At 40.6% G+C, this 25,097-nt stretch overlaps 1 protein-coding gene across 1 annotated transcript in view; it reads left to right on the top strand.

Moving 5' to 3' along the window:
- stau2 (staufen double-stranded RNA binding protein 2) overlaps window positions 1-23,678 on the top strand; it is a 117,768-nt gene extending 94,090 nt beyond the window's left edge. The window contains exons 14-15 of the mRNA XM_030756793.1: window positions 21,658-21,723; window positions 22,873-23,678. Coding sequence (XP_030612653.1) covers window positions 21,658-21,723; window positions 22,873-22,908 — 102 coding nt within the window. The 3' untranslated portion in view covers window positions 22,909-23,678. The remainder of the gene's footprint in view (window positions 1-21,657; window positions 21,724-22,872) is intronic.
- Window positions 23,679-25,097: the final 1,419 nt, after the last annotated feature.

Here is a 25,097-nt window from a genome sequence, read left to right as displayed (position 1 = left end):
ATTAAAAACTACATCTTAAAATTTAGAATACAAACCAACAAAAATAGGTCTTCTACTACCAATAATTTAGATACAAATTTTAGCAGCTATTCTGAGGTCTTCTGGAGCCAACAATCTCTGTATGAGAGCTGCACTTCTTTGCCAGACCATGGAAGATTTTTGTAGAATTGCAGTCCCGCAGTTGATCCATGGCCTCAAGATAAAAATTGTTCCTCAGACACCACATGCGACAACAGCTCTGGCTCCAGAATAAACTTTTTAAGGAGCTTCTGTTTCAGTTAGAAAACTGAAGACTGTAATATCTCCTCTAAAATGTCTGGGAACAAGCCTGAGACCAGGATTTTCTTCCTCTCTTCTTCTTTGCTTCTTCTTTCTTTTTTCTTCTTTCCTCTTCTGAATTTCATCTGTCAGAGAGGATGTACTTCTAGAGAGCTCCTGTGTGTCACAGGCATTTCTCTCAGTCGAAGAGGTGGGTTGGTCTGTCCTCTTCTGCTGAATTTTAATCATGGACTTTTCCAGATCTTGTATAGAATATGCTGCCTGAGATTTTCCCCGTTGTGATCTGAAGACCTCGTGGTTGTTTTTTTTCTGACTTTCTACTTTCCTTCTTCTTTCTGTTTTTTCCTTTTGTTTTTTCAGTTGTTTCGAGCCTCTGGGCTTCTTTCTTTTTCTGGATTTCAACTGTTCGAGAGGCCAAGGATGTACTCCCAGAGAGTACCTTGAGGTGTACCTCAGCACCTTGAGGTCGATCAGATTTTACCGCCGATAACTCAGAAACATTTCCCTCAGTTGCAGAGGTGGGTTGGTCTGCCATGTTCTGAGTTTCTCCCAGTTGTTCCAAGGCTCTGGGCTCAGGAAGAGCATCATCTAACTCACGTTGAGGTGAATCAGATTCTACAGCCGATAACTCAGAGACAGTTCACTCAGTCGCAGAGGTGGGTTGGTCTGCCATGTTCTGAGTTTCTCCCAGTTGTTCCAAGCCTCTGGGCTCAGGATGATAATCATCTAACTCGGCTAGAGTCGGATCAGATTCTAGTGCCGATAACTCAGAAACATTTCCCTCAGTTGCAGAGGTGGGTTGGTCTGCCATGTTCTGAGTTTCTCCCAGTTGTTCCAAGGCTCTGGGCTCAGGATGATCATCATCTAACTCACGTTGAGGTGGATCAGATTCTACTGCCGATAACTCAGAGACATTTCCCTCAGTCGCAGAGGTGGGTTGGTCTGCCATGTTCTGAGTTTCTCCCAGTTGTTCCAAGGCTCTGGGCTCAGGAAGAGCATCATCTAACTCGGCTAGAGTTGGATTAGATTCTAGTGCTGATAACTCAGAAACATTTCCCTCAGTCGCAGAGGTGGGTTGGTCTGCCACGTTCTGAGTTTTTCCCAGTTCTTCCAAGGCTCTGGGCTCAGGATGATCATCATCTAACTCACCTCGAGGTGGATCAGATTCTAGTGCCGATGACTCATAAACATTTCCTTCAGTTGCAGAGGTGGGTTGGTCTGCCATGTTCTGAGTTTCTCCCAGTTGTTCCAAGCCTCTGGGCTCAGGATGATCATCATCTAACTCACCTTGAGGCGGATCGGATTCTAGCACCAATGACTCAGAGGCATTTCCCTCAGTCACAGAGGTGGGTTGGTCTTCTATGTCCTCAGTTTCATCCAGTTCTGAGCCTCTAAAACAACAACTGAACAACTGAGTGAAACTCAGTGACTTGGCTTGAGTTCAATCAGATTTTATCAACGATCACTCAGAGGCATTTCTTCCAGTCACAGAGGTGGGTTTGTCAGCTATGTTCTGCTGAATTTCAGTCTGGGACTCCAAACCTGGTGACTGAGAGTGTCCCAGGCGTGATCTGATGAACTGTGCAGCTTTTCTAAAAACCCCGCGTGGCACCTTTGTGTATCAAGCAAGTCCAGATGATGTTACACTAAATCTGCAATCGAATTCTTTGGTTACGCTTTACAAGACTGCACTGTGTAAACCAGGAGAGATTTTGTGTATGTGTTTTCAAGATTCTGGCCCTACTTAAAGAATTTAAGATCAAAGGTTCCCAACATCATATTAAGGCCTTTTTGACAATGGGATCCTTTGATCTTAATAATGTGTGAACTCTCAGATAACATCACTGTTCAGGTTTAAATTGTGGTGACATTCCAGAAGACTGTGACAACGATATGTTTCGGAAACGGGGTCCAGAGTGGAGAGTTTCAGAAACGCACCGGCTTGCATTCTCGTGTAAACACTTGAAACCGGGGTGATTTGAAAACGATAAACAGTACTCGCGGATTCACGAGTGCTTCTTATGCTTTTCTTGTGTTTTTACCATTTTTTAATTCAGCGTTGTGTGCACCAGCGATCCAACCTCATCGTCAGTCCACACAAAACCTCTCACATTGGCTGTTTTGTAAGTAATGAACAATTTGCCGCACTACCTACTGTGTCACTCCACGCATGCGCGTCTTGCATAAACAAACTTTGCAAAGAGAAAACCAACGCCAACTTGTGGCCTGGCATGGGAACTACATCGTTTTCATCGTTTCCATCATTGCACGTCATCGTGTAAACGCGGATCGTTTCTGAAACGCCATCATGTAAACGAAAGGCTGAAATGCATCAAAACGACACCATTTCCAGTGAAAACGCCTTTGTGTAAACGGCACCTTAAACATAGATCTAAATATTGTTACCATGGCAACTTTTTTCTTTTAAATAACAGCTGCTTCAATTGGAAAGCAAACTGGGTTTAAAATCCACTGACTGTATGTTATAGCATAGACTTGTGATCTCCCCCACCTACCCAAGTGGCATCTGGGTGGCACTGAGGCCAAGACCAGATGCTCAGTGTCAATAATACACAGCGTGTGAGCGAATACTGAAAGCCCACCTAATTGGATGCTCATTTAAGAGTTACCAGCAGCACCTAAATAAGATCAAATGCAGTCACAGAGACACATGTGAAGGGGAAGCAAAAGCAAGGAAGGAAGCAAGCATGTTACATCCTTGACCTTGTATCAGTTAAAATAAACAAAGGATCTTTGACATCCTTCCAGGTTTTACATTGACTAGTTTCAAAATACAGTAATCCCTCACTTATCGCGGGTGTTACGTTCCAGGACCATAAGTGAAAATCTGCGAAATAGGGACGCTATATTTGTTTTAATACTTATACATTATTTTAGTAGTTACACACTATTTTAAGTTTTTATAAACCCTCCCCACACACTTATACACCAAATATATACATACAATATGTACAACATGTACTACGCATGTGAAGAACGAGTACCGCAAAAAGCCGCAAAACGGCGAAAATAACGCGATAAATATTTTACACTAATATTGATTGAAAACCCGCGAAACAGCGAGTCTGCGAAAAGCAAACTGCGAAGTAGCGAGGGATTACTGTACAACTTCAACAAGACTCAGACTGGATTCAAATTACAAACCTGTAGAAGCCAAAACAATTGTTTTCTTTGCATTAAAAAAAAATTGAGGGACAGATTAAACTCTGTATAAGCAGTGACCCCTATTTTTGAGAAAAGCCATTCATTGAAAGCTCCCCCACTGTTATTGATATTGCTTATCTGCTACTACCATAGGGGTGCTGGTCATAAAATTCGAATATCATGAAAAAGTTGAATGTTGCATCCTACGTTGGCAGCCACACCGTGTGCGTGTGAGAGTTTCATGTGAAATTCATATGATTTGAGCAGCATTTGGCACCTGCTATAAAATATATTAGCAAAATAACAGCATATATGTTTCATTTGTTTGAACAACATGTCTTCCAATCCAAACAACAATATCTGTTGTTTGTTCCGAAACAACCCATATGAGCCTTTCCAAAATGAGTGCCCTTACATGTGACTTTGTGTCATCTTGGTGTGTACTGTGGCTGTAACGCAGGTCACCTACTAATCGGTTGTTAGTTTAATCCCTGGCTGCTCCGGTCTGCATGCCAAAGTATCCTTGGGTAAAAAAACTGAAGTGCTTGTATGAATGGGTGTGAATGAGGCAAGGTGCATAAAGCACTTAAAGTAGAAAAGCACTATATAAGAACCAGACTATTTTGATTCTTAAGCTTTTCCTTTGGCATCTAATGCCATTTAGTCCCCATAGACTTCAGAAGTCTGAGAAAATCCATATTTACATATTTCTTCAGGATTTGCTGGAGAAAAACTAACATGTTATTTGTGTGTCCTTTTGTGTACAACTGCTATAGTTGGCTTAATTTTATTTTAAAACAAAGGTATTGGCCGTCAAACCTACCTGCAAAACTGAGTGGGGTCATTTACTCCATCAAGCCAGAATGTTCAGCTATTAAAACAATAGTTTTGCATCATATCTGTAACTGTGATTTATTTTAAAAAAAAAAAAAAGAAAAGCTGAATCAACATCCTCCAAGTGGGGAGATTCCATCATTTTTGCCAGGGGTTATAGAAAGATTTAAGAGTGGTTGGGATCTAATTCTTAACAATAAAAATATTGTTGCTGTACCAAAATGCCAAACTTCTGGGTTTAATGGTTTGGGTAATCAAAATATTTTTTAAGTTTGATCAAAGGTTTTTTTTTTTTTAATATTCTCCCTTTATAACTTTATGACTCTTTTCAAACTTTGTGCATGTAATTGTTTTCTTCTGTCGCTGATTTTGATAAGACATCTTCAGTGTTATTCAGATGGCGTGTCGCAAGACTGTATATATTATATGCAACAATAAGTTGTAGTCAGGGAAAAAAAATCATTTTAAATCCATATGCTACTCATCTGGGTTTGTTATGACTGCTTCTACTAAAAAAAAAAGAACCCCACAGTATGTTATTATCTCAACAATCACGTATACTTCTGCACAATGCACACCTCAATTTACAATTAGGGAGAGAATTATGTTTTGATTACAGTTCTGCAAATGCATTATAAACTCTGCGTGTGTAGTAGAAGAAGTCATTTTATCGACTTCATTTGCAGATGCCCACATGCACAAATACACATGTTCTTCTTCTTGTTTGAGTTTAATGCTGCACAGTTGCTAAATAAACCTTTATTTTTGGTTTCCTCTCTTCCTCGGGGACTTCCTGATTTCTTTTTGCTTCTCTCCCCTTTCTATCAGTCTCTGTTTCTCTGTCTGTCATCTCTCTTTGAGTCTTACACTCACTCCCACATACACTCCTCCCTTGTGTCCAGTGAGTAAATGTGGAACTGTGTGAGCCTTCAGAAGGACTTTGAAATAAGACATGGCTAGGACATCAGAGGACTCTGACACTCTCAATGAAGCCTACTTGATTTATAAGAGAGCAGGGAATGGTGTTGGTGGTGGCAGTGGAGGGGGAGGTGTTTCCAGAGGCACACAAGGGCACAAGGTCCTCCATTAGTACCTTGACCCCGTTTCATGGGACCAACCAATGTATAGGACTAGAAGGGAGGAGAAGAACAGAGGGATGGATATGGGGTGGGGGGGGGGTCTTTTTTTTTTTTTTTTTTACATAAGAAAGTCTGTTATTTACATTTTCGCCACAGAGAAGGCAGCACAACTGAGAAACCCTACCTCGATCATTTGTCAGTGGCCTGCTGTGTCCTGACTCTAACGTCTGTTGCCTGTACCTGATCCCTCACTCAGACCTGTCTCTGCTCCCTGTTTTACGATTCTCCTCACTGTTTTACTGTTCACCATCTAATTAGCTGTGTCTTAATACACATAAAAACACAGCACAGTCTTGGTGTTTACTGTCTGTTTGCCATGCTGTAAAAATGTGTGAGTTTGCTCATAAAAACTTGCCGACAGAGAAGTTCTCACTTTCCTTTAATGGATAAGATCAAAACATTGAGGATGAATGCAAGATTATAGTCTCTGTATTGTGCTGCTGCATAACAGCTAACACTGATGGACTTGCATAGCTTGGATGTACTTGACATTGCTGTTACAAATTATTAAAAATATCCTTTAATGAACAACAGCACCTGATGTATTGTACGGTGTCATTTATTTAACAAAAACTGAGCCACAATACAGAAGCAGTGTGTGAAAAACTAAGTACACCCCATGATTCAAAAAACCACTTTTATCAGCAAGTAATCATTTTCTGTTTGACTTTAGCAGTCTCTCTCATCATTGTGGAGGAATTTTAAGCCACTCTTCTTCGCAACAATGCTTCAGTTCATTGAAGCATTTGCAGGCAGTAATTTATGCAGAGCTCTCTTAAGAGCAGTGCAATCCCACCACAGCATTTCAATCAAGTTGAGGTCTAGATTTTGACTGGGGCATTGGAAAACTTTGATTCTTTTCTTTTTCAGTCATTCAGTTGTAGATTAGGATCATAGTCCTGTTGCATCACCCAGTATTGGACAACTTTTAGCTGACTGACAGATGACCTCATGTTTGATTCTAGAATATATACCAAAGTATACAGAGGATTTTGTGGTCGACTCAATGACTGCAAGGTGCCCAGGACGTGTGGCAGGACAACAAGCCTAAATCATCACCCCTCCACCACTGTGCTTGACATTTGGTGTAAGGTGTTTGTGCTGACATGCTGTGTTTGTTTTTGCCAAATGTGGTGCTCTGCATGAAGGCCAGAAATCTCCACTTTGGTCTTGTCTGTCCAAAGGACATTGTTCAAGTCTTGTAGTTTGTACAGATGCAACTTTACAAACCTAAGCCATGCTGCCATGATCTTTTTAAAGAAAAGAGGCTTTCTCCTGGCAACCCTTCCAAACAAATCTTACTTGTTCAGTCTTTTTTTTAATTGTACTGTTATGAGCTTTAATATTTAACATGCTAATGGAGACCTGTAGATCTTAAGATCTACCTCTTTGGTCTTTTTGTGTTTCTCTGAGCATTCCACGGTCTGACCTTTGGCTAAATTTGCTAGGTCATCCACTCCTGAGAAGATTTTGCATTGCGTTAACACACACACCAGAATTGTCCAGACTAGCAAACTGCTAAAACTTCTGCTTGTTTTGTGAGGTGCTCACACTTGCTAATGACCAGTTAATCAAGTGCATTTGATTATCAGCACCTAGCTGCTACGTTCAATAATAATTCCTATGGAAGCAGTAAGGGTGTGCTTAGTTTTTCACATATTGCTTCAGCAATTTGGCTTAGTTTTTGTAAAAAAAAATAAAAAGGAGACAGTGTATACATGTTGTTGTTCATCAGAGATTGTATTTCCACAATTTTAACTGATAAGGACTAGGTGATTTTTTAATACGTCCTAACACGTAAAACCCTTGAAAAAATGAAAGAGGGTGTACTTTCTTTTTACCATGACCGTATACTGTAGATAGACAGGTAGGGATAAATGCAGAGGCAGAAATCCCTTCCCTTTGGAAAAGATTGTGTCATGCTGCTTTTATTTTGCGTGTAGTGCCTACCATGCCTTCATCTATTCAATGTTAGCTTATCACATCACCTACTCTGTCTCTGGCCTTTCCTCATGTATGCATTCACAATTAAAATACATAACATTGCTTTGTTTCTGAAGAGGTCGGTTTCATGTTGTTTGTGACAGACCTGCCAACTGCAAGCTAACTTGGCAGTCGCATTAGAGTAGCATTTAAAGTTCCATCTTGGATAGAACTTGGAATTGGTTATGGCCCCATAACCAATTCATCAGAAAACTACCCTTTTAGGGGCAGCCTTGTCTAGCAAGGCCTGCCTCTTGATATAAGAATGCTGGAATTTATTGTTTTCTGTAAACATGCCTTATACATAATGTGTCATCTCAGTACACACTGCCAGTTTCCATAGGAACAAAGTAGGGTTTTCATAACACATGAAGGGCTGAGGCGTGATCAGTCTCAGTCAATCCTGTCACACAGCGAGTTTCAGGACCACTCAGTATTTCTTTGGATTTTAGTATAAGATAAAAATGTCTGTCTACTTGTTATGATTCTAATGAAAAGCACTCGCCAGCTTTGTGGGGATCCATTGCAAATTATAAAACTGCACAACAGGTTTTACAGACCGGTCCCTTGTGTGTAGTAGGTGATTAAAATCCAAAAAGGAGCTGAGGGAGCTACAAAGGACAAGAGACAAGAGGAAAAATGTGTAAAACGCTGTCTGACTCCATGTCCTCTCTTGTTACCGGATGCCCTTGTCCAGCAGATATCTCTTCTCATACACACTTCTGTCTCTAACACAAAAATATAAAAAGGTTCTCGATAGAAGGTTAAGTATTATTACATACAGCTGTTTTCTGTCACTATACAGCCAACCACCTTTTCTACCCTATATTTTAAACCTTTTTCATATACTGTATTCCCAAGCTCCTTTTTTCCCTTCACACCTACAAGTTTCTGCTGTAAAGGGAGCAAAATCCTTCATGTAAAATGATCTAGACTGTCAAAAAACATACATCTCAAACCTTTCTGACTATGCTTTGTAACTTTGTGAAACTGACAAACTGAAACACTGTGCAAAATTATTTTTTCTAATGTAAATAGCACCATTTCAGTCATCTTAGAGCACTTTACATTGCAATGTAAAAACCTTACAATATCACAGTAAGAAAACCAGAAGAAGCAAAGAGAGGTGAGAAAACCCCAGCAACAAGCTTTTCAGTGAACTGTCAGGAATTCCTGATAATATTTAATATCAATATTTCAGCCTAGAAGTAACAAATACATGGACAGTTTTCAGTATCACACTAAGGCGTCTCTACAGACGAGTCCACACAATTACAAATCGGCAGGCACGCAGACATCCACACGGACCCTTGTGTTTAGTGTTGAATGAGAAAATTTACACCACTTGGACTCTAGCAGACCTTAGCGGACTCACAGACTCAGAAAGTGTGGCACTAAAAAGTACTCAACGTTCCTTAATAGTACTTGAGCCCAAGATAATTCAGTACAGAGAAAGTGTCTGGTTGGACACTATGTTTCAGGGGGTTTTAGGACTAAATATAATAACTTCAGCTTTGTCTAAATTTAAAGGTAGAAAGTTACGGGTTGTTTGCACCTTTATGACTTTAGGACTTGCTTGCAGTTTTACTAATTATTTGCTTCATTTTGGCTTCTTAGATAAATATACTATATGTACAGTACACAAGTACTGGGCCACCTATACATTATGCCTACAGGAGCTAAAGGAAACTAGGGGTTGGTGATATAGCCTCAAAAGTGTATTGCAATATTTCAGGAAAATTTGCTATAATATTTCTGACAATATAGGAAAAAAAACACTACATAGTGTTTTATCGATGCTTGCCGGCAACAGTATTTGTAAATGTAAGTAAGAGTTTTCCATCCTTCTTTTCACTGATGATAGAACCTAATTCAAAGGGTAAATCTATTGCCACAAGGTGCCAGTAGCAGCAGTGTTATAGTGCAATAGTAGTGACTCAGCAATATATCCAGTGACACAACATAAGTCAAATGTAAGCACAAAGGTAGGTAAGTAGGTAGCTTTTTCCCTGGAAATTTTTAGTATAAGTATAAAAAATGTAGCCAAGTATAAAATAACTGCATAACACTTTAGCTTAACAATAACTAAAGTAATTCACCAGGAGCCTGCACAATATTTTCAATAATAAAATTGAAAAATAGTTTGTATCTTGGGTTGAGCTCTTTAACCACCTACTTAAAGCCCTGAAAAATGTATACTGATATTATCACAGACATACAATATGGCTCTGGTCTAATGGAAACCCATGCCGTGAAGCTCCGGGTGCACAGTTTTTGTGCTGACATTAATGCTAGAGGACGTTTGGAGCGCTGCAGCTATTAAGTGTTAGCGGCTTTTACATACTGTGTGCCTCAGCATTCAGTGGCCCAGCTCTGTAACTCTCGATGGTGTGCTTCTTTGTGGCTGAGCTGCTGTGGGTCCTAAACTCTTCCATTTTGCAATATTATCGCTGACAGTTGATCGTGGGAGCTGTAAGAAGGAAGAAATTTGACAAACTGACTTATTGCAATGGTAGTATCCTATTACAGTACTACACTGGAATTCAGTGACCTTTTTAGAATGACCCATTCTTTCACAAATGTTTCACAAATTTATAGAGGTGTGGCCCACTATGTTTGTCCATATAGCGTACTGTATGTCTACATAGCAGTGGAAACTGTTTTCTAATAATACTGCCAAAATGAAGCATGTATAACATGAAAAGTATTGGTCCTAGTACAGAGACCTGTGAAACTCCATAACTATCATTTATGTCTTTGGACAACTGATCATTTACATGAACAAATTTAAATCTGAATTTCATAAATTTCACTTTAATTAGTGTAGTACAGTTTCTTTAATTAGAATGATGTGTTCTGGTCTGAAAGAGCATTATATTAACAAGTCAATTTCTGGAAACTATTAGTAGATTGTTGGTGACTTTGACCAATCCTGACTGGAAACAGTAAGGTCCACATAATTCATTTGCCTTTTTTTTTCTTTTTTTTTTTAAGACTTTATTTTGGGAGTTGGCTATAACACTATAGTTCTAAAGTTTTTAAGTAGAGGTTAAATTATAACAAATTTACAAGCCAAATTTTGAGACTAGAACATCCTTGAACAGTGTAGTTGGGATGCAGTATAAAATACACGTTGATAAAATATATCGGGTATTCCAGATATTTCTAAAGCTGCTGTACATGGTGATACATCGTTACATTTGTTGGAACATTTTTGTTAATTTTTTTTCTCTTATAGTTATTGAGTTTGTAAAGAAGCTCGTGTAGTCATTATTGCAATGAAAGGTAAATGGATACTAGGCTCAATAAGCCTATATCTCAAAATTGAGTTGTTTTCCTCTAGTAACAATGTTCCAGTGGATCTGCATATCAGAACAAGATATATAGTCTAATTAAAGCCATAATTGGGTTCATTTACAAGCCAGTTGAGTCTAATAATGAATTAATTGCATCTCTCACACCTACATGCTTGTTAGTTACCTACAATAATCACCTTTTGTATGCAAGGTGTTGGGTTTATTAATAACTTTGAGTGGAAGATTGTGGCCACTCCAAGTTTCTCTCAGCTTCACACTCAGGCTCTCTTTTGATTCATAAAAACTGGTCTAAAATTATGAACTTAAGACAAGCACAGTGGTATAGGAGTTTCTAACTTGGATAAAGTTGCTGCCCTGATGACTCATCTTACCCATCCTCATTTGTCCAAACCATTTTTAATGCAAACACGATATTAGCTTCTATCACTTATCCCACAATGAAGAAATAATTGGACTGTAATTTAAATGGGGGGGCTGATAAAACCATTCAGTGCTCTTTGACATCCAGCATGACATCCTCATTAGAGATTGATTTGTTCATGTGGTATCTCTACTAACGTTATTATCTATGCAAATGGTGGATGTGATTAAGAACTCGGATCCTGCCTCTTGTGTGAGCTTCTATCCTACACATTGGAAAGGTCTTTTCCTTTGGTTGTGTAGCAACAACCACAGCCATTACATTTGCATCCCCGCCCTCGTACCACTGCCCACTTTAACTTGTCTATGCACTTCATCCCCGAGCAAACAGTGTGAGTTTGTCATTTTAAATCCCACACAGTGGAAATTGGCAGGGACAGAGCAGTTAAAAGGATCATGCAGTCCGTCTTTGACAGTCAGATTGAAATGAAAGGTAGATTAGCCTGCAGAAAAGAGAGAAATGGGACGCCTCCTGGGGCCGATTACTATCTCTGTGCTGATAAGAGAGCGAGTGCCTGAAGACTGGCTTTCCTTCCCAACCCTTCTTTTGTGCCTTCCCCAGAGCAATTTGAGTCCAATTGTCCAGGATTATAGAAGCTTCTCCCTCTGGCATAGAAAGGTGGATCCCTGCAGGTGGAGACAGAGTGATGTAACTCTGCTTTAGAATCAGTGGGAAACCTGAGAGAAATGGATGATTAGATGCTGTTTTCCAAACCTCCACCTTGATGTTACCAAAATCCCAGAGAGGAAACTTGAGAAAGACAATTTATGACCACCTCAACTTGCCAGTATTTTGAAAGGCTTACGGGCAGAGGAATGTTGGTATTTTGTTTGTGTCATCTTCATACGAATAGCTTTCATTTTGAATCAAATAATCTCAGTTCCTTGGATGAATCATAGAAGGATAGTCCATCCAGACTGTCTTATTACTCAGGTTGTGTCTATGTGGTGGGTTTTTGTTCATAAGAATTCAAAGATTGTACTTTTTGGGGAACTTTTCATCTTAGTCAGTGGTCAGGTTGGTGAGTCACTGGCCTTGAGGCTGTCTTTTTTTTTTTTTTGGACAAATATCTTCATAGGCAGTAGTCCCATCACTAATGCATTCCACATACTTGATATCTCCTCTCAAGCTAAATTTAGTCCATGTTTCATTAACAATCATGGAATAATTTAGAAGGCGTACACAGGTTCTCTTGTGTAACTTCCTGTCCGTTCACTTTTAAAATGTGTCATTGTCTCCGTGTTAATGGAAATAGTACGTTTATCTGCTTTGTCAGAGAATGTGTTATATTGACAGTGGTCAGTCATTTTTGACCTACAGTGTTTTATAGTGTGAAGGCAAGGGACTGGTATTGCACACACACACAGCAGCACAGAAATACAACTCAAAGGAAAATTGAGATTTTAAATTAAGTAAAATCTATACTGTATTTCTATGTACATGTATGTATGTAAACACAATACTATAAATATACAAGTTAAAGATGTTGATAAATATGCAAATGTATACTTAAAATATAGAACTATAGAAGTGGTTTAAGAAACCATATATCCATTGAAGTATACTGTTTATAAAGACTAAATGGGGCTAGCAGTTTAACATGCTTCATGTTTTATTTTTACTGTACTGTAATCATGATGTGATGTTATCACATCAAAAATAACCCAGCCCAGCGATTAGGTTCCTTCAAAAACTTATATCATGGCAAAGTAACTCGGTGTTATCATAGAGGCCGTCTGTATCTGCTTATCCTCTGAGATGCTTTGCTGACAAGGCAGAAGTATGGTATGCTGAGGTGATTCTGCCCCTCGCCCTTTGCCCATATGTTTTGTGTTACGCCCTAGGAGGTGCCATGCTCAGCAGCTCGGTGGTGGGAGGGGATAAAGCAGGCCTCTCTGGCCCAAATGACGCATGACATGGTGCTGCGCTCCGGGCCCTTATTTATGGCTTCCCATGTCAGTGGAGGCTTGCTCCCCTGGGGAGCCCCACAGCCGTTATCCGCTAACTTAGCTCAGCCAGTCCTCAGGACTAATATCACGCCTGGAAGATGCACAAAGGGAAACACTATCCACTCCAGGAATTCAGATCACCATAATGTGGAAACATGCACATGTGACCGAGTCGTACGGAGAAATCAAATCGAATTCCTCATAGAGAAGTTTTTTTTAGCTGTCACATCACAATTGCTACTCTGTTGCAAAGAAGCGAAACGACATACATGAAGTGCTACTTCAGAGGAATTAACGTCATATCAGGCTGCAGCTAGGCCACTGCCAGGCACACACTGCCTCTTTTATTCATGTCTCTGATGTGGGAAAGGATGTGAAATCTGGAGAGAGAGTGAGGAAGAAGTTTGGTGTGTGGATCTGAATACATTTTCTCTGTAGTTACTCAAGAATCCATGTACATATCACACCACATTAACAAATAGAAGCGTACACTGCCAGCACTCATGCACACACAGGTGTTCTCCACGAGCTGTCCGGGAATGTTCCAGTGATCCCTGTCCAGGGTTTTGATGTGGGTAGAGGAAAAAGGAAAGAATTTAGAGGAAACGAAAGCCAAGGGTCGAAAAGAAGCTGAGGAGTAGATGGCAGATATTAAAAAAAGAGAAGAAAAAGTCTGCAAAATATAGCTGAAAGAATTTAATGGAGATCAGAGAAAGATATGATGTGATGACATGATAGTAACAACAGGGTTAACAAAGGACAAAAAATGGCTGGGGTGTTCTCTTCCCTGGTATCTCATATTTCTTTCTGCTTTGAGGAGTGAGCACTGTCAAGGTTTTATGTGGCCTTTTGAAAACAGAACAAACCCTCTCCAGAACAATATATCCAGCCTCAGAACTTCTCTGACAAGAGTGCACTCATTTTCCCAACTTCCCAGGTCCTGCCTGTAAAACACCCTGTTTGATATCCACTCTGGTCATTGTTTAGTCTAGCGGATGTCCCTTAGATCATCCTCATAAGCAGCTGTCCTGCATCCCCTTCATGTTCTGAGCGTCCCCACCCTATAGCAGCTCAGAAACAGTCACCTGGTGTCAATTAAACGTTCTGAAGCATTATTAAGATCTTATAATGGGTGGGTGTTTTTTTTTTTGTTTTTTTTTTTGCAGAATAAGAGGATGAAGGGTTATTGCACCATTGAACAAACAAAAGCAAACAGTTTGAGTTACAGTCCATCCACCCCACTGCCATCTCAAGTTCTTCAATGAAAATGGAAGTGCTTGTGTAACAATGCTGTGGTTTGTGTATAACAGAGGTGTGGGTAGTGGTACTTGGTAGAAGTGAGGAAGTGTGACTTGCCTAATATTGTTCTTGTAAACGATGCAATGCTCCATTTTCTAGCCATAATAATTATTATATGTCAAGCAGCCCATAAACAATATTAGTTTTGAGCCATAACAAAGGCTGTGCTATCTTCACAAGTGTCTCTCTCTTTTTTTGTGTGTGTGTATGCATGTTCACGTAGCAACTCAGGGTGTATGGTAGCCTTGAGACAACAAACAGAATATGTATTAAGCAACCGTTCCCTGAGTCTTGCCTTTTGCTTTTAAATGAACACATGGCTTAGACAATGATGCAGGATCAGGGTGAGAATGGGAGGCTGCCACTGATGCTCTTGGCCTGGACTTAAGATTAGAGAAAGATTTGATTATTCTCGCAGGACTGCACAGAACTAGAAAACACGCCGTGTTTGGCTGAAAGGGACACTCTTCAGTACTCTCTGGATTGGGCCAGAGAATGAGAAAACTGGACAAATGTTTTCTTTCTTTTTTTTTTTTTTTTTTACTGTTCTGAGGATTCAGAATATATGGAGAGAGAGTTGCAAACATGCAAGACTGAATGATATGCTGGTGGTCTTCACATTATTAGGGCCTCCCTGGTGAAGTGATGGAGATCGAAAGTCTAAAGACTCCCATCCCCTCTTCTGTCTGGTTCCTTTCCAGGCTAACATTCTGCTATCTCTTCTCCTTGTTGCCCAGATTGCCTTCATTGCTTCTCTGGAACTTAGTTGTCTAGCAGTGAGAGCTGATACAGGGGTCTGATTTGTCAGGGTCAATGTGATCCAACGATCCATCAGATCTGTCATGCCGATGCCGAAGAATCCTCAGGGACTTGGACTTTGTTTGGCTAAACCGCTGATGGAAGCGTAGCCTCTGTCGGTGAAGCTATTAAGATCGCAGCAGGCCCAGAAAAATGAGCTGCCCTTGTCACTCCACATCAGGAGCTCAGCCACGGTTGGAGATCCTCCTCAGACCTGTCACATTTGTCCAGTGTTTGTCTAAGCCTTTGAACTAGGGACTGCTCGATAGATAGATGGATGAGCTCATGTGTGAAGTGCTTTTGCGGTGCTTTGGGTTGGCTACCAGGCTTGCGTTAATGATTGGTGCTGGTTTGTTATCTAAAGCTAAAGAGGGAGTAGTTTGGGTGGTTTCAGTGTAAGTTCTGCAGATTCAATGGATTGTGCTTCAAACATCCACAAGTTTGAAGAACGCAGAAATAATAATATACACAATGTACAGTGTGGTTTGTAACTGTGGAAAGTACATACAAGACACTGGCTTTTTTCTGTCTCGATGACTTTGCGGTACAAAGTTTTCTTGGGTTACACCAGTTTCGAGTTTATTTAATTTGACCAGTAGCCAATGTCTTTTATAAATAAATATTTCATTAAAACTCTTTATCAGCCACCAACATCTGTAAATGTCTGATTTGCAGATAGCCTAACTTCAGCACATCTGACGTTGGGCTGAGATATCCGTGCATCCCTAATGCTGCATCTCTATGACTGTGGTATATTAGAATTTATGCATCTTATAGGAAAAGATTAAATTTGTTTGCAGAACATCCTACATCTCTGCCACTAGGGGCCTCTGCATCAGCACCCTGCCTTTCATCATTATTCTCATCATTCTGCACTTCCTGCATACATAAGCAGACTAGGATGTAGTTTAATAACAACAACTGATCACCTGTGGTGGCCACAATCCATAAGTACTTAGATATTAGATACCTTTTTGTTCTTGGATTTGGGTTGGCTGTAAATTTCTCAAAGTCACAACCAAATATTTACGCCATTGAAGCTATTGGAAAGGTGAGTGGGAGTGGCACATCCCTCAGAGGATATAATAATAATGCCCATTTAACGATTTTGTGTTTGAGTCTTCAAATTCAAAAACCATGCCTTTCCCCTTCCATTTGTCAACAACTTTGGGGCACAGCATCCTCTGTGTGCATTGTCTCCTCACTCACCTCTCACTGTCTCTTTGTTCAGTGACAGAGATGGAACACCGCCACCTTGCATTTTCCGGCCTCAGACTAAACATACTCTCCTCGTGTTGATGCATCAGTGTAGCGACTGACTCTAATGATGCTCAACTTATCACATTAGAAAAATAATGATTTCACTGGCTGCCATTCCCACAGATAGGCCCAGTATTTGTCTTAGGCTCAGTGTCCTTCACTGTGCTGCTGTGCCCTTATGCCTGCCTGTCGTATATCAGCAACGCTGCCACTGTCAAGCCTCCTGATTTATGGCTGTTTATCTCCAGCCCTTACCCCACCACCAGCACCCCTCCCACTCCAACAGATGGTCTCTAGCTATTTACTCAGGGAGAAAAGGGTCTCAAACCGATTGCCTAATTACAACAAACAAGAAGTTTATGGGAAGGTTGGTTGTGATTACAATTTATTGGTCATATGAGAAAGAGGGATATCTGCCCCTGTTGTTTATTAGGTATGATTCTGATCATATCTGCTAGATTAATCTGACTGCTTTAGGTTACCTTCTTATCTTAATGACTTTCCACTTCAATATGTGGACAACCCTGACCCTTGTGAAATGACATGCGACTGTATATTTATAAAACAAATCATCTCAAGCATTAAAGCAAGAGTCGCCTGGTATGATTTATGTTTATTAACAGTGTAATTGTGAAAACATTCCTTCATCTGTCATGTTCTGGGCGGTTTTCCCCTTAAATCTCTTCAAGTATATTCTACCTCTAAATCTTTGTTGGCTGTCAGATCCTCACAGATAAAAAAAAAACACACATAGCCCAACCCGAACCATAAATTATCGGTTACAGACTTGGAGGCACTTGATTTCTCTGGAGTTAGGGCCTATAAGTAGTAACTCAACAGTATCAATTTTTTTACATCAGTCCTGCAATTAGTGTTGCAGATTTTTTTAGTACCTGTCTGCATCACTGATTTTTCTTTTTTTTCTCAATTTGATGGATACAAACCAGATTTTGACCCTTGCACCTGTCAGTCATAAATTATGGTTCCTGGTTTATGTTCCTCATAGTTTGAAGTGAAACACTTTGAAAATGATTTTGGACACAAGCACACAGATAATAGTTTGTAACAGCGTTCTGTGCGTATTGCATTCCATTGAGACATAGTGATATGGCATGTAGTGGGATTCATATTTTCTCAGGATTAAAGCATGATAAATGTTTGCTCTAGCGTGCATATGGCTTGAAGGCAAATGGGTATTCACATGGAGACATCTCTGTCCGTCTAGACTGGACTATCGGACAAAGTGACTCTCAGTCAGATATCCTTGTGAGGAGAATGGTTAATTTATAATGAGAATAAAGTACCAAGTGATGTTGGTGGGCTTCATAATGAGGTCAACTCAACCAGTCATCACATCTCACTCATCTACTGCATAAAACCACTTATCTCTTATCTCAACTCTGATTAACCGGTGATGAAGTGTAACAGGTCCTGGCTAGTTTAGGCCACTGTCATAGTAGATGTGCGTTGAATAATAAAGTGAAACTGTTGGGATTTTTTTTCTCTTTTTTCCAGTGTTTGTATACTGAGTTTTTATAGCATGTTAAAGTATATGAAAGAAGTACTATTGGAGGATTCGGCGTTGTCAGTGTGGAGGTTGGTATAATTGTCTAATACAATGCTGCCAACAAATAAAATCATTTAAGCACACAATTAAAATAACATGACTTAAATTATTGCGACCGTGTGCAGTAGGAACTTGCAGCCTCGTTGCCTTTTGGCTGCTTCGAAGACAGGTACCAGGCCGGTGATGACTCATAGTCAGTTACCACCTTGGCAATAAGACAGAGCCAGTTTGTGATCGAATGGGATCAAGTTGGTAACTGCATGCAATCTGTTTGTAATAAATTGCCAAATATAGCAAATCTGTTGAATTCTGCTTACGCAGAAATTCACATTAACTCCTTACATTTTCAATCCAGCCAGAACCTCATAGAGTTGAAACACAAATTCCTCCACAAGTAGTGACATAACTGCTGCAGGATGGCGATTTAACTACAAAATAACAGGCTCTCAGCAGCCTTGCTTTTATGTAAGAAATATAGCTAGCGCTCGTCAGTATTACCTGACTTTATTTTAGTGTGTTGGCAATCTGTCTGTGTTTATAAATTAGACAGCAGTTATTTGAAAACCTTCACCCATCTGTCTGAGAGCAATCGCAGTCAGTTCGAGTGGAGTTGTGATTGTTTGAAGACAGGTTGCCTCCCACCAGGAGAGATCTGTAGTCACCTTTCAACTGAAAGCAGTCACCACAGCTCTTTGCAATCGGTCGACAAATGTGAAAAAGCTCAATGCAATCACCAGGCAACCACTGATTTTTTTTCTAGTCACAAAGAGGCTGGTCTCCTAGTTTTATTTTTTTATTTGCTCAGATATAGTACAGTAGCAGGCAGATACTATATGTACTTTTGGATACAAACTTTGGCCACCCATGCATCTAGACACAAAGATTGATCGTTGGTATTTTCCCCTTAGGCAGTATTATTAAAGGCATTGCATACATTTTCATTGCTATGCAGATGATACCCAGGTTTATCTATCCATGAAACTCAGCGACACACTCCAATTTATTAAACTACAGGAATGTCTTAGAGACATAAAGGCCTGGATGACCTCTAATTTCGTGCTTCTGAACTCAGATAAAACTCAGGTTATTGTACTCAGCCCTGAAAAGAAACATAGTGTCTAACCAGATACTTACACTTGATGGCATTACCTTGGCCTTCAGAAACAGTGTTAGGAATCTTGGAGTTATTTTTGATCAGGATATGTCCAGGATATGTAGGACCGCTTCCTTGCTTTTGCACATTATCTCTAAAATTAGAAAGTTTTCTTCTCTACTTCATGCAAGCTGTTAAATCCAGAATCAAATTTAAAATCCTTTTCCTCACATACAAGGTCTTGAATACTCAGGCCCCATCTTATCTTACATACCTCATAGTATCATATCACCCTAATAGAGCACATCACTCTCAGATGACTGGTTTACTTATGGTTCCTAGGGTATTTAAGAGTAGAATGGGAGACAGAACCTTCAGCTTTCAGGCCCCTCTTCTGTGGAACCAGCTTCAGGTTGGATTCAGGAGACAGACACCCTCTTTATTTTTAAGATTAGGTTTAAAATGTTCCTTTTTGATCAAGCTTATAGTTAGGGCTGCATCCCTTAATTACTCTGCAATGGGTCCAGCCTACTGGGGGCTTCCTATGATGCACTGAGCATTTCTTCTTTACTCACTTGTTTTCACTCTGTGTTTATGCATCACTGTGCATTTAATCATTAGTTATTATTAATCGCTGCCTCTCTTCCACAGTGTGTCTATTTTCCTGTCTCTCTCCCCTCACCCCCAACTGGTTGCAACAGATGGCTGCCCCTCCCTGAGCCTGGTTCTGCTGGAGGTTTCTTCCTGTTAAAAGGGAGTTTTTCCTTCACACTGTTGTCAAGTGCTTGCTCAGAGGGGCTCATCTGATTCCTGGGGTTTTCTCTCTATTATTGTAGGGTCTTTATGTTACAGTATAAAGGGCCTTGAGGTGACGGTTGTTGTGATTTGGCATTACAGTGATCCCTCACCTATCACTGGGGTTACGTTCCAGAGACCCCCGCGATAGGTGAAAATCCGCGAAGTAGCGGCATTATATTTATTTTATATTTATATATATTTTGAGGCTTTATAACCCCTTTCCCACACTCATATAAACCTTTCCCACTCTCTTACTACAGCTTGAATGATGAAGATGATGAATTATGTAGCTGTGCGGTACTGATGGCGATGGAAGGTGGTGCAGTAACTTCACCCTCGGCTGTTACTTCTGTTTCCACTAAAGATGTAGGCGTAACTTATCTCTTCGTCCGGGTGTTACAGAAATGCCTATATATTGCAAAATCCTGCAATTAGTGAAAACTCCGCGAAACTGAATTAGTAATTATTTATAAACAAGAAGCCGCAATAAGGGAACCGCGATATAGCGGGGGACAACTGTATATAAATAAAATTGACTTGAATTGAATTGCATGAAAGGAAATTTGAGGGGGGGGCACAAGAGATGTTGATTGTGTTCCACTATGTATAGACTCACTGGTATCAGTTCTGTCCCTGTGTGAGAGGAACAAATTCAGTTCAGTTCAATTTTATTTATATTGCACAAAATCATAACAATCGCCTCAAGGCACTTAAAGGAACAGGTGCCAAACACAACTGAGGTGAATGTTAAGAATAGAGGAACAATCTGTGTTAGGATTGAACCTTCAAACGTGTTAAGATCAGATAGAACAGCTCATATTGGGACACGTAAACAGCTATTTTCTAACTGTGTTGGTGTTGGTGGTGTGCTTAGTGGTTGTAAAGTTTTAATGTCACAGTACAAATGTTAAGAAAACATTCGTGAAACACTTCTGTCTGCCTGTTTGTTGTTGTTGTTGCCTTCCAGGCCCACCTTGCATACTGTGTGTGTCTACGGCACACCCCCTGACTCTCACACATGTTGTATATGTTATGATAGCAGGCGGGACCCTTCTCACTTCACCAGCAGCCCCTCAAGTTGGCACAGACAGGCAGGCAATGAGCAGGAAGGAAATGACTTCATGGGATTTTTGGTCCAAGTTTGAAAATATAGATAGCATATAATGTAGTTTTTTAATGACATAGCATCGGATTGCTTCATGTGGCTGGTTGTGATTATGAGCTAAATGTGGCAGACATGGTAAATTCTAAGATAAATATTCTGTTGAACACATGAGGCTGCACTAAAGTTTTCTTTCTCAACCACAAATTAACCCTAATTAAGTCATTATACAATTAACAATAAAAATGTTACATGCACCCTTGTCTGTCTTTAGTGTGTTTTTTGGGCCAGACTGATAGGATTTTTCTGCATGTTGTGTGCCAAAAACTTTATGATTTATTCCGACCTGCTGCTTTTGTTTAGCTACGGTCATCACGAATACAGATGTCGCTTTAGATTGACGTAGGAAAATGTGGAGTAGCCAAAACATAAAGTGGAAATGTTAACCCAATAATGCTAGATAAATAGTCAAAGGAGAGAAGCCAAAGACAACAGAGAGTGAAGGGAAAGTGTCCTGCTGGCATCAGGTTTCCCAGAGTAAGTGTTATTTGAAAAGCAGCTGAAGGGTGACACTCACTCTCTTCCCACCCAGCTCTCCCCTCCTTCCCTCCCTCCTCACTCACTCGGCCATCTGTTGTTCCTTCTCTTCTCAGGCTGCTCTAAGTGCCTTGAAACAGCTGTCGGAGCAGGGACTGGACCCAGTGGATGGCCCCATCAAGGTACAGTAAGAACTGAATCATATCAAACTCCCAGATGCCCACATGGCTGCTGGGTTTAACCAGTCCAAGCAAGTGATGGTGGGCGAAGGTGTGTGTGGATGTGTGCATGCCTGCGTGCGTGCGTGTTTGTGCGTGTGCCGCAAGCCGCCCCATGACTCTGTGTACATCCACACACACGTCCATCAGTTCCACTCAACATTTTTCCTCTATAGGAAAGCAACGGTAGGCGTATGCATTTGCATGCACTACGCTCCTGTCAGTGCTGGACGCTTTGCATGATGGCTATCGCCATTAAGCTTCAGTCATGACAGACTCGAGGGCTTCCCTTCATTCATTCTCTCCTCCACGACAAGGAAGGGAGGGAAGGAAGGAGGAAGGACGACAGTGGAGAATCGAGTAGGAAAGTAGGAATGCCGCAGGGGGCTTTTTGGAAACCGGGGAGGAAATTACTGTCAAGCACTTATGGTGTATTTTCATAGTAGGTGTGCCCTGGGAAAAAAAATAAAAGAAGGGAAAAAAATAAAATTAGGCAAGGCAGGTTTTTTTTTCCTCTCTTAAGGAGACATGGGGTTGTAAGAAGAGGAAAGGAACAAAGAGGAGGAAAAACAACTGCAGTGTTGTAACAGCTTCATTTACGTCACCAACAGAAATGAGGAACAAATATGGCAACAATTACACTTTCACCTGAGCAGTTAATCACTCATTTCTCTCTCCAGTCTTTCCCCTTGTGGCCCTAAAACTTTGTAGCTCGCCCATACTTTGCTGTTTGCACATTTTTGGTTGTTTTCAGATGATTGCCGTTACCAAGATGAAAAGACAAAGCAATTAAAAATTTGAGCCTGCTGTCTGTCATTCCCAGCATTATCAGAGATGATTCAGTCCTCCTAGTAAAACAGCCAGAAACAGGAGCCCAGCTGATCAGTTAGTGTGGAACAGATTGAGGTCAAGTGCCTTGACTCATAGTACTTTTAAGTCTGTCCGGAAGTTTTCTTTTAAAGCCTTTTTATCACCTTTTTTTTTGGAAAGAATTAGTAATTAAAGATTGAGGGAATCCTGCTGTCTTCCTGAGAAACACGGAGAGTAAATTTCCCAGTACAAGAGTAATTAATGACAACATTCCCCAACTCACGGTTTCACTTTTCTTTTCAGACCACTGAACCATGTGGGAGGGAGGACGGACATTAAACAGACTAACTCAGGCACCACCACTCAGGTCTGCAAGGATTCAAAGGCTGTCGTCTAGGAGCTGACAACCCCCCAAACCTCTCCTTCAACATGCGCCCACCCTCCCGCCCTAAATCCCACATAACCTACAACCCGCATTTCCCCCCGAACCACTACCTGCAGCCCCCTTCCTACCCTCTCTACCCCTCACGATTGCCACTGTATCCTGCAAAACCTGTCAACATGCAATAGGGTGGATGTGCACCGAGAAATGACCGACTAAAACACCATTACCTGAGTCTATGTGAAGACAACGCTATCTTAACACATTTATTGATGATTTCAGTCAAAATTTAGAGGACGACATAAATACAATACAAAACAAGCTAATGATAAATGCATGGTACTGTGTAAAATCAAGGGAAATCCAAAGCGATACCCTGCATAGACAATTTTCCCTCTGGATAAATGTTGGTATGGTTAAAACAAATAATGTACATCATGCCATTGAAATACAAAAGAAACATTTTAGGGGAGAAAAACAACTTCCGTACAGTAGCTTTTTTTTTTTTTTTTTTTTATTCGGGGGTATTATGTTTCCTTTTTGTTTCTTTTTTATTTTATTTTATTTTATCAATCTAACAATGCTTGAGTACTGTATTTAAAATTAACCAATGCCAGTGCTGTGAAAGTTGTAGTTGTTGTCTTCATATATAGTCACCCAGCTTACCTTGTATGCTGACATTTAAAAAAAAAAAAAAAAAAAAAGAGTTCATCTATCTATATGGATGTGTATGACTTTGCAAGAGTATCATATTCCGAAAAATAACACAGAAAAGTTTTTTCATGTGGACAAAAAGGACAAAACTGGTGTTAGCGGTAATCAGTAGAAGTGTTGACCGCCCAGGAGGAAAGGTTGGATTAACCTTTACTTCCTGAGGGGGTCTACCGGTTTTAACATGACCCCACACTGGCATAGCATCACTGGAGCATCACCTGGCCAACGGCAGCAAAGCGGCCACCCCAGATGTACTTTTTATTTCATAAAATAGGCCAGTTTTAATCGACAGTGGCTAGATTTTTTGCACACATCCTCCAGTGCCAGTAAACGGGCTGCATGAAAAGTTCTCTCCATTCCAGTGATTTTATGCCAGTGGATCGTCCCCTTCCTCTCCCCCCACAGTTTTGTCGATCACATCTACACCCATTGTGTGTGTTGTATTGACCCGCCAAAGCATCAACTGGGTGCTTTTAATGCCTGCATTCTGAAGTGTATCTTTTTGATTGAAGAGAGCCTGTAGCCAATCTGTGGACTCCCTCCCCTAAAGGCCACTTTGGATCACTTTGTCTACTGACATTGAGGATGTGTCTTCTTCTTCGCTGTGAGTGCAATGTGTAATAAAGGCTGTCTGTTACTGAAATGCAGTAAAAACACCTCAGTTCATGTGGAAAAAAAAATTGTTTTTGTGTCTTCTTTGCTTCTTCCAACAGGTGCAAATACAATATCTCAATTTAACACCATTTTCATCATTTAAAAAACTGCTTCTTTCACACATTTTTAATGAGCATAATCTGAGTTCAGATTAGGAGTAGAGCCTAGTGCTGGCAAATGAATGCTGATGGGATGTTCCCGCCGCTATCAGTTTATCTTCACTCATGGCCTGTTATGAGCTGCCTCTTGTGTTTTCAGCCACATCTGAAGGCTGTAAATGGTCTGCATTTATATAATCATCTACCATCAAGCAGGTTGGGCTTCAGTGTTGTGCCTAAGGACACTTCCCTAAGTGGAGAGGCGATTAGTGGACAACCTTCTCTACGCCCTGAGCCACATTACGTGAAAAACTCTGCAAGCTCATTGTCACACTGCTTCCACTTACTCATGTTCAAGAATGAGCTTTAATGCTCGCTCCAAATACAGCGCGGGAAAAGCTTCTTTGTGCCTGACACAGTGCCCTCCCCGCACAACATGAAAATCATTGCGGACATCCCCCTCATGATGCCAAATAGCACTTATCCTCGGGGGCATGGACACAGGACACTTCATGGTTTCCTCTGGTGTCTGGCAGTGGGACATTTATTTTGTGTTTGTTTTGGTTTTGGTTTTGGTTTTTTGTCCTGATGGTGGTAGGGTATGCTGGGGTGGGGGTGAAACTTGATTTGGATGGCATTTGGGGATTTTGGAAGCCTTTGTCTTTTCTGTCTTGTTCCTT

This window comes from Archocentrus centrarchus, chromosome 20 (genome assembly GCF_007364275.1).
Source record: "Archocentrus centrarchus isolate MPI-CPG fArcCen1 chromosome 20, fArcCen1, whole genome shotgun sequence".
Taxonomy (NCBI): domain Eukaryota; kingdom Metazoa; phylum Chordata; class Actinopteri; order Cichliformes; family Cichlidae; genus Archocentrus; species Archocentrus centrarchus.
The sequence above is the reverse complement of the archived record's forward strand: the minus strand, read 5'-3'. Positions and strand labels throughout refer to the sequence as shown.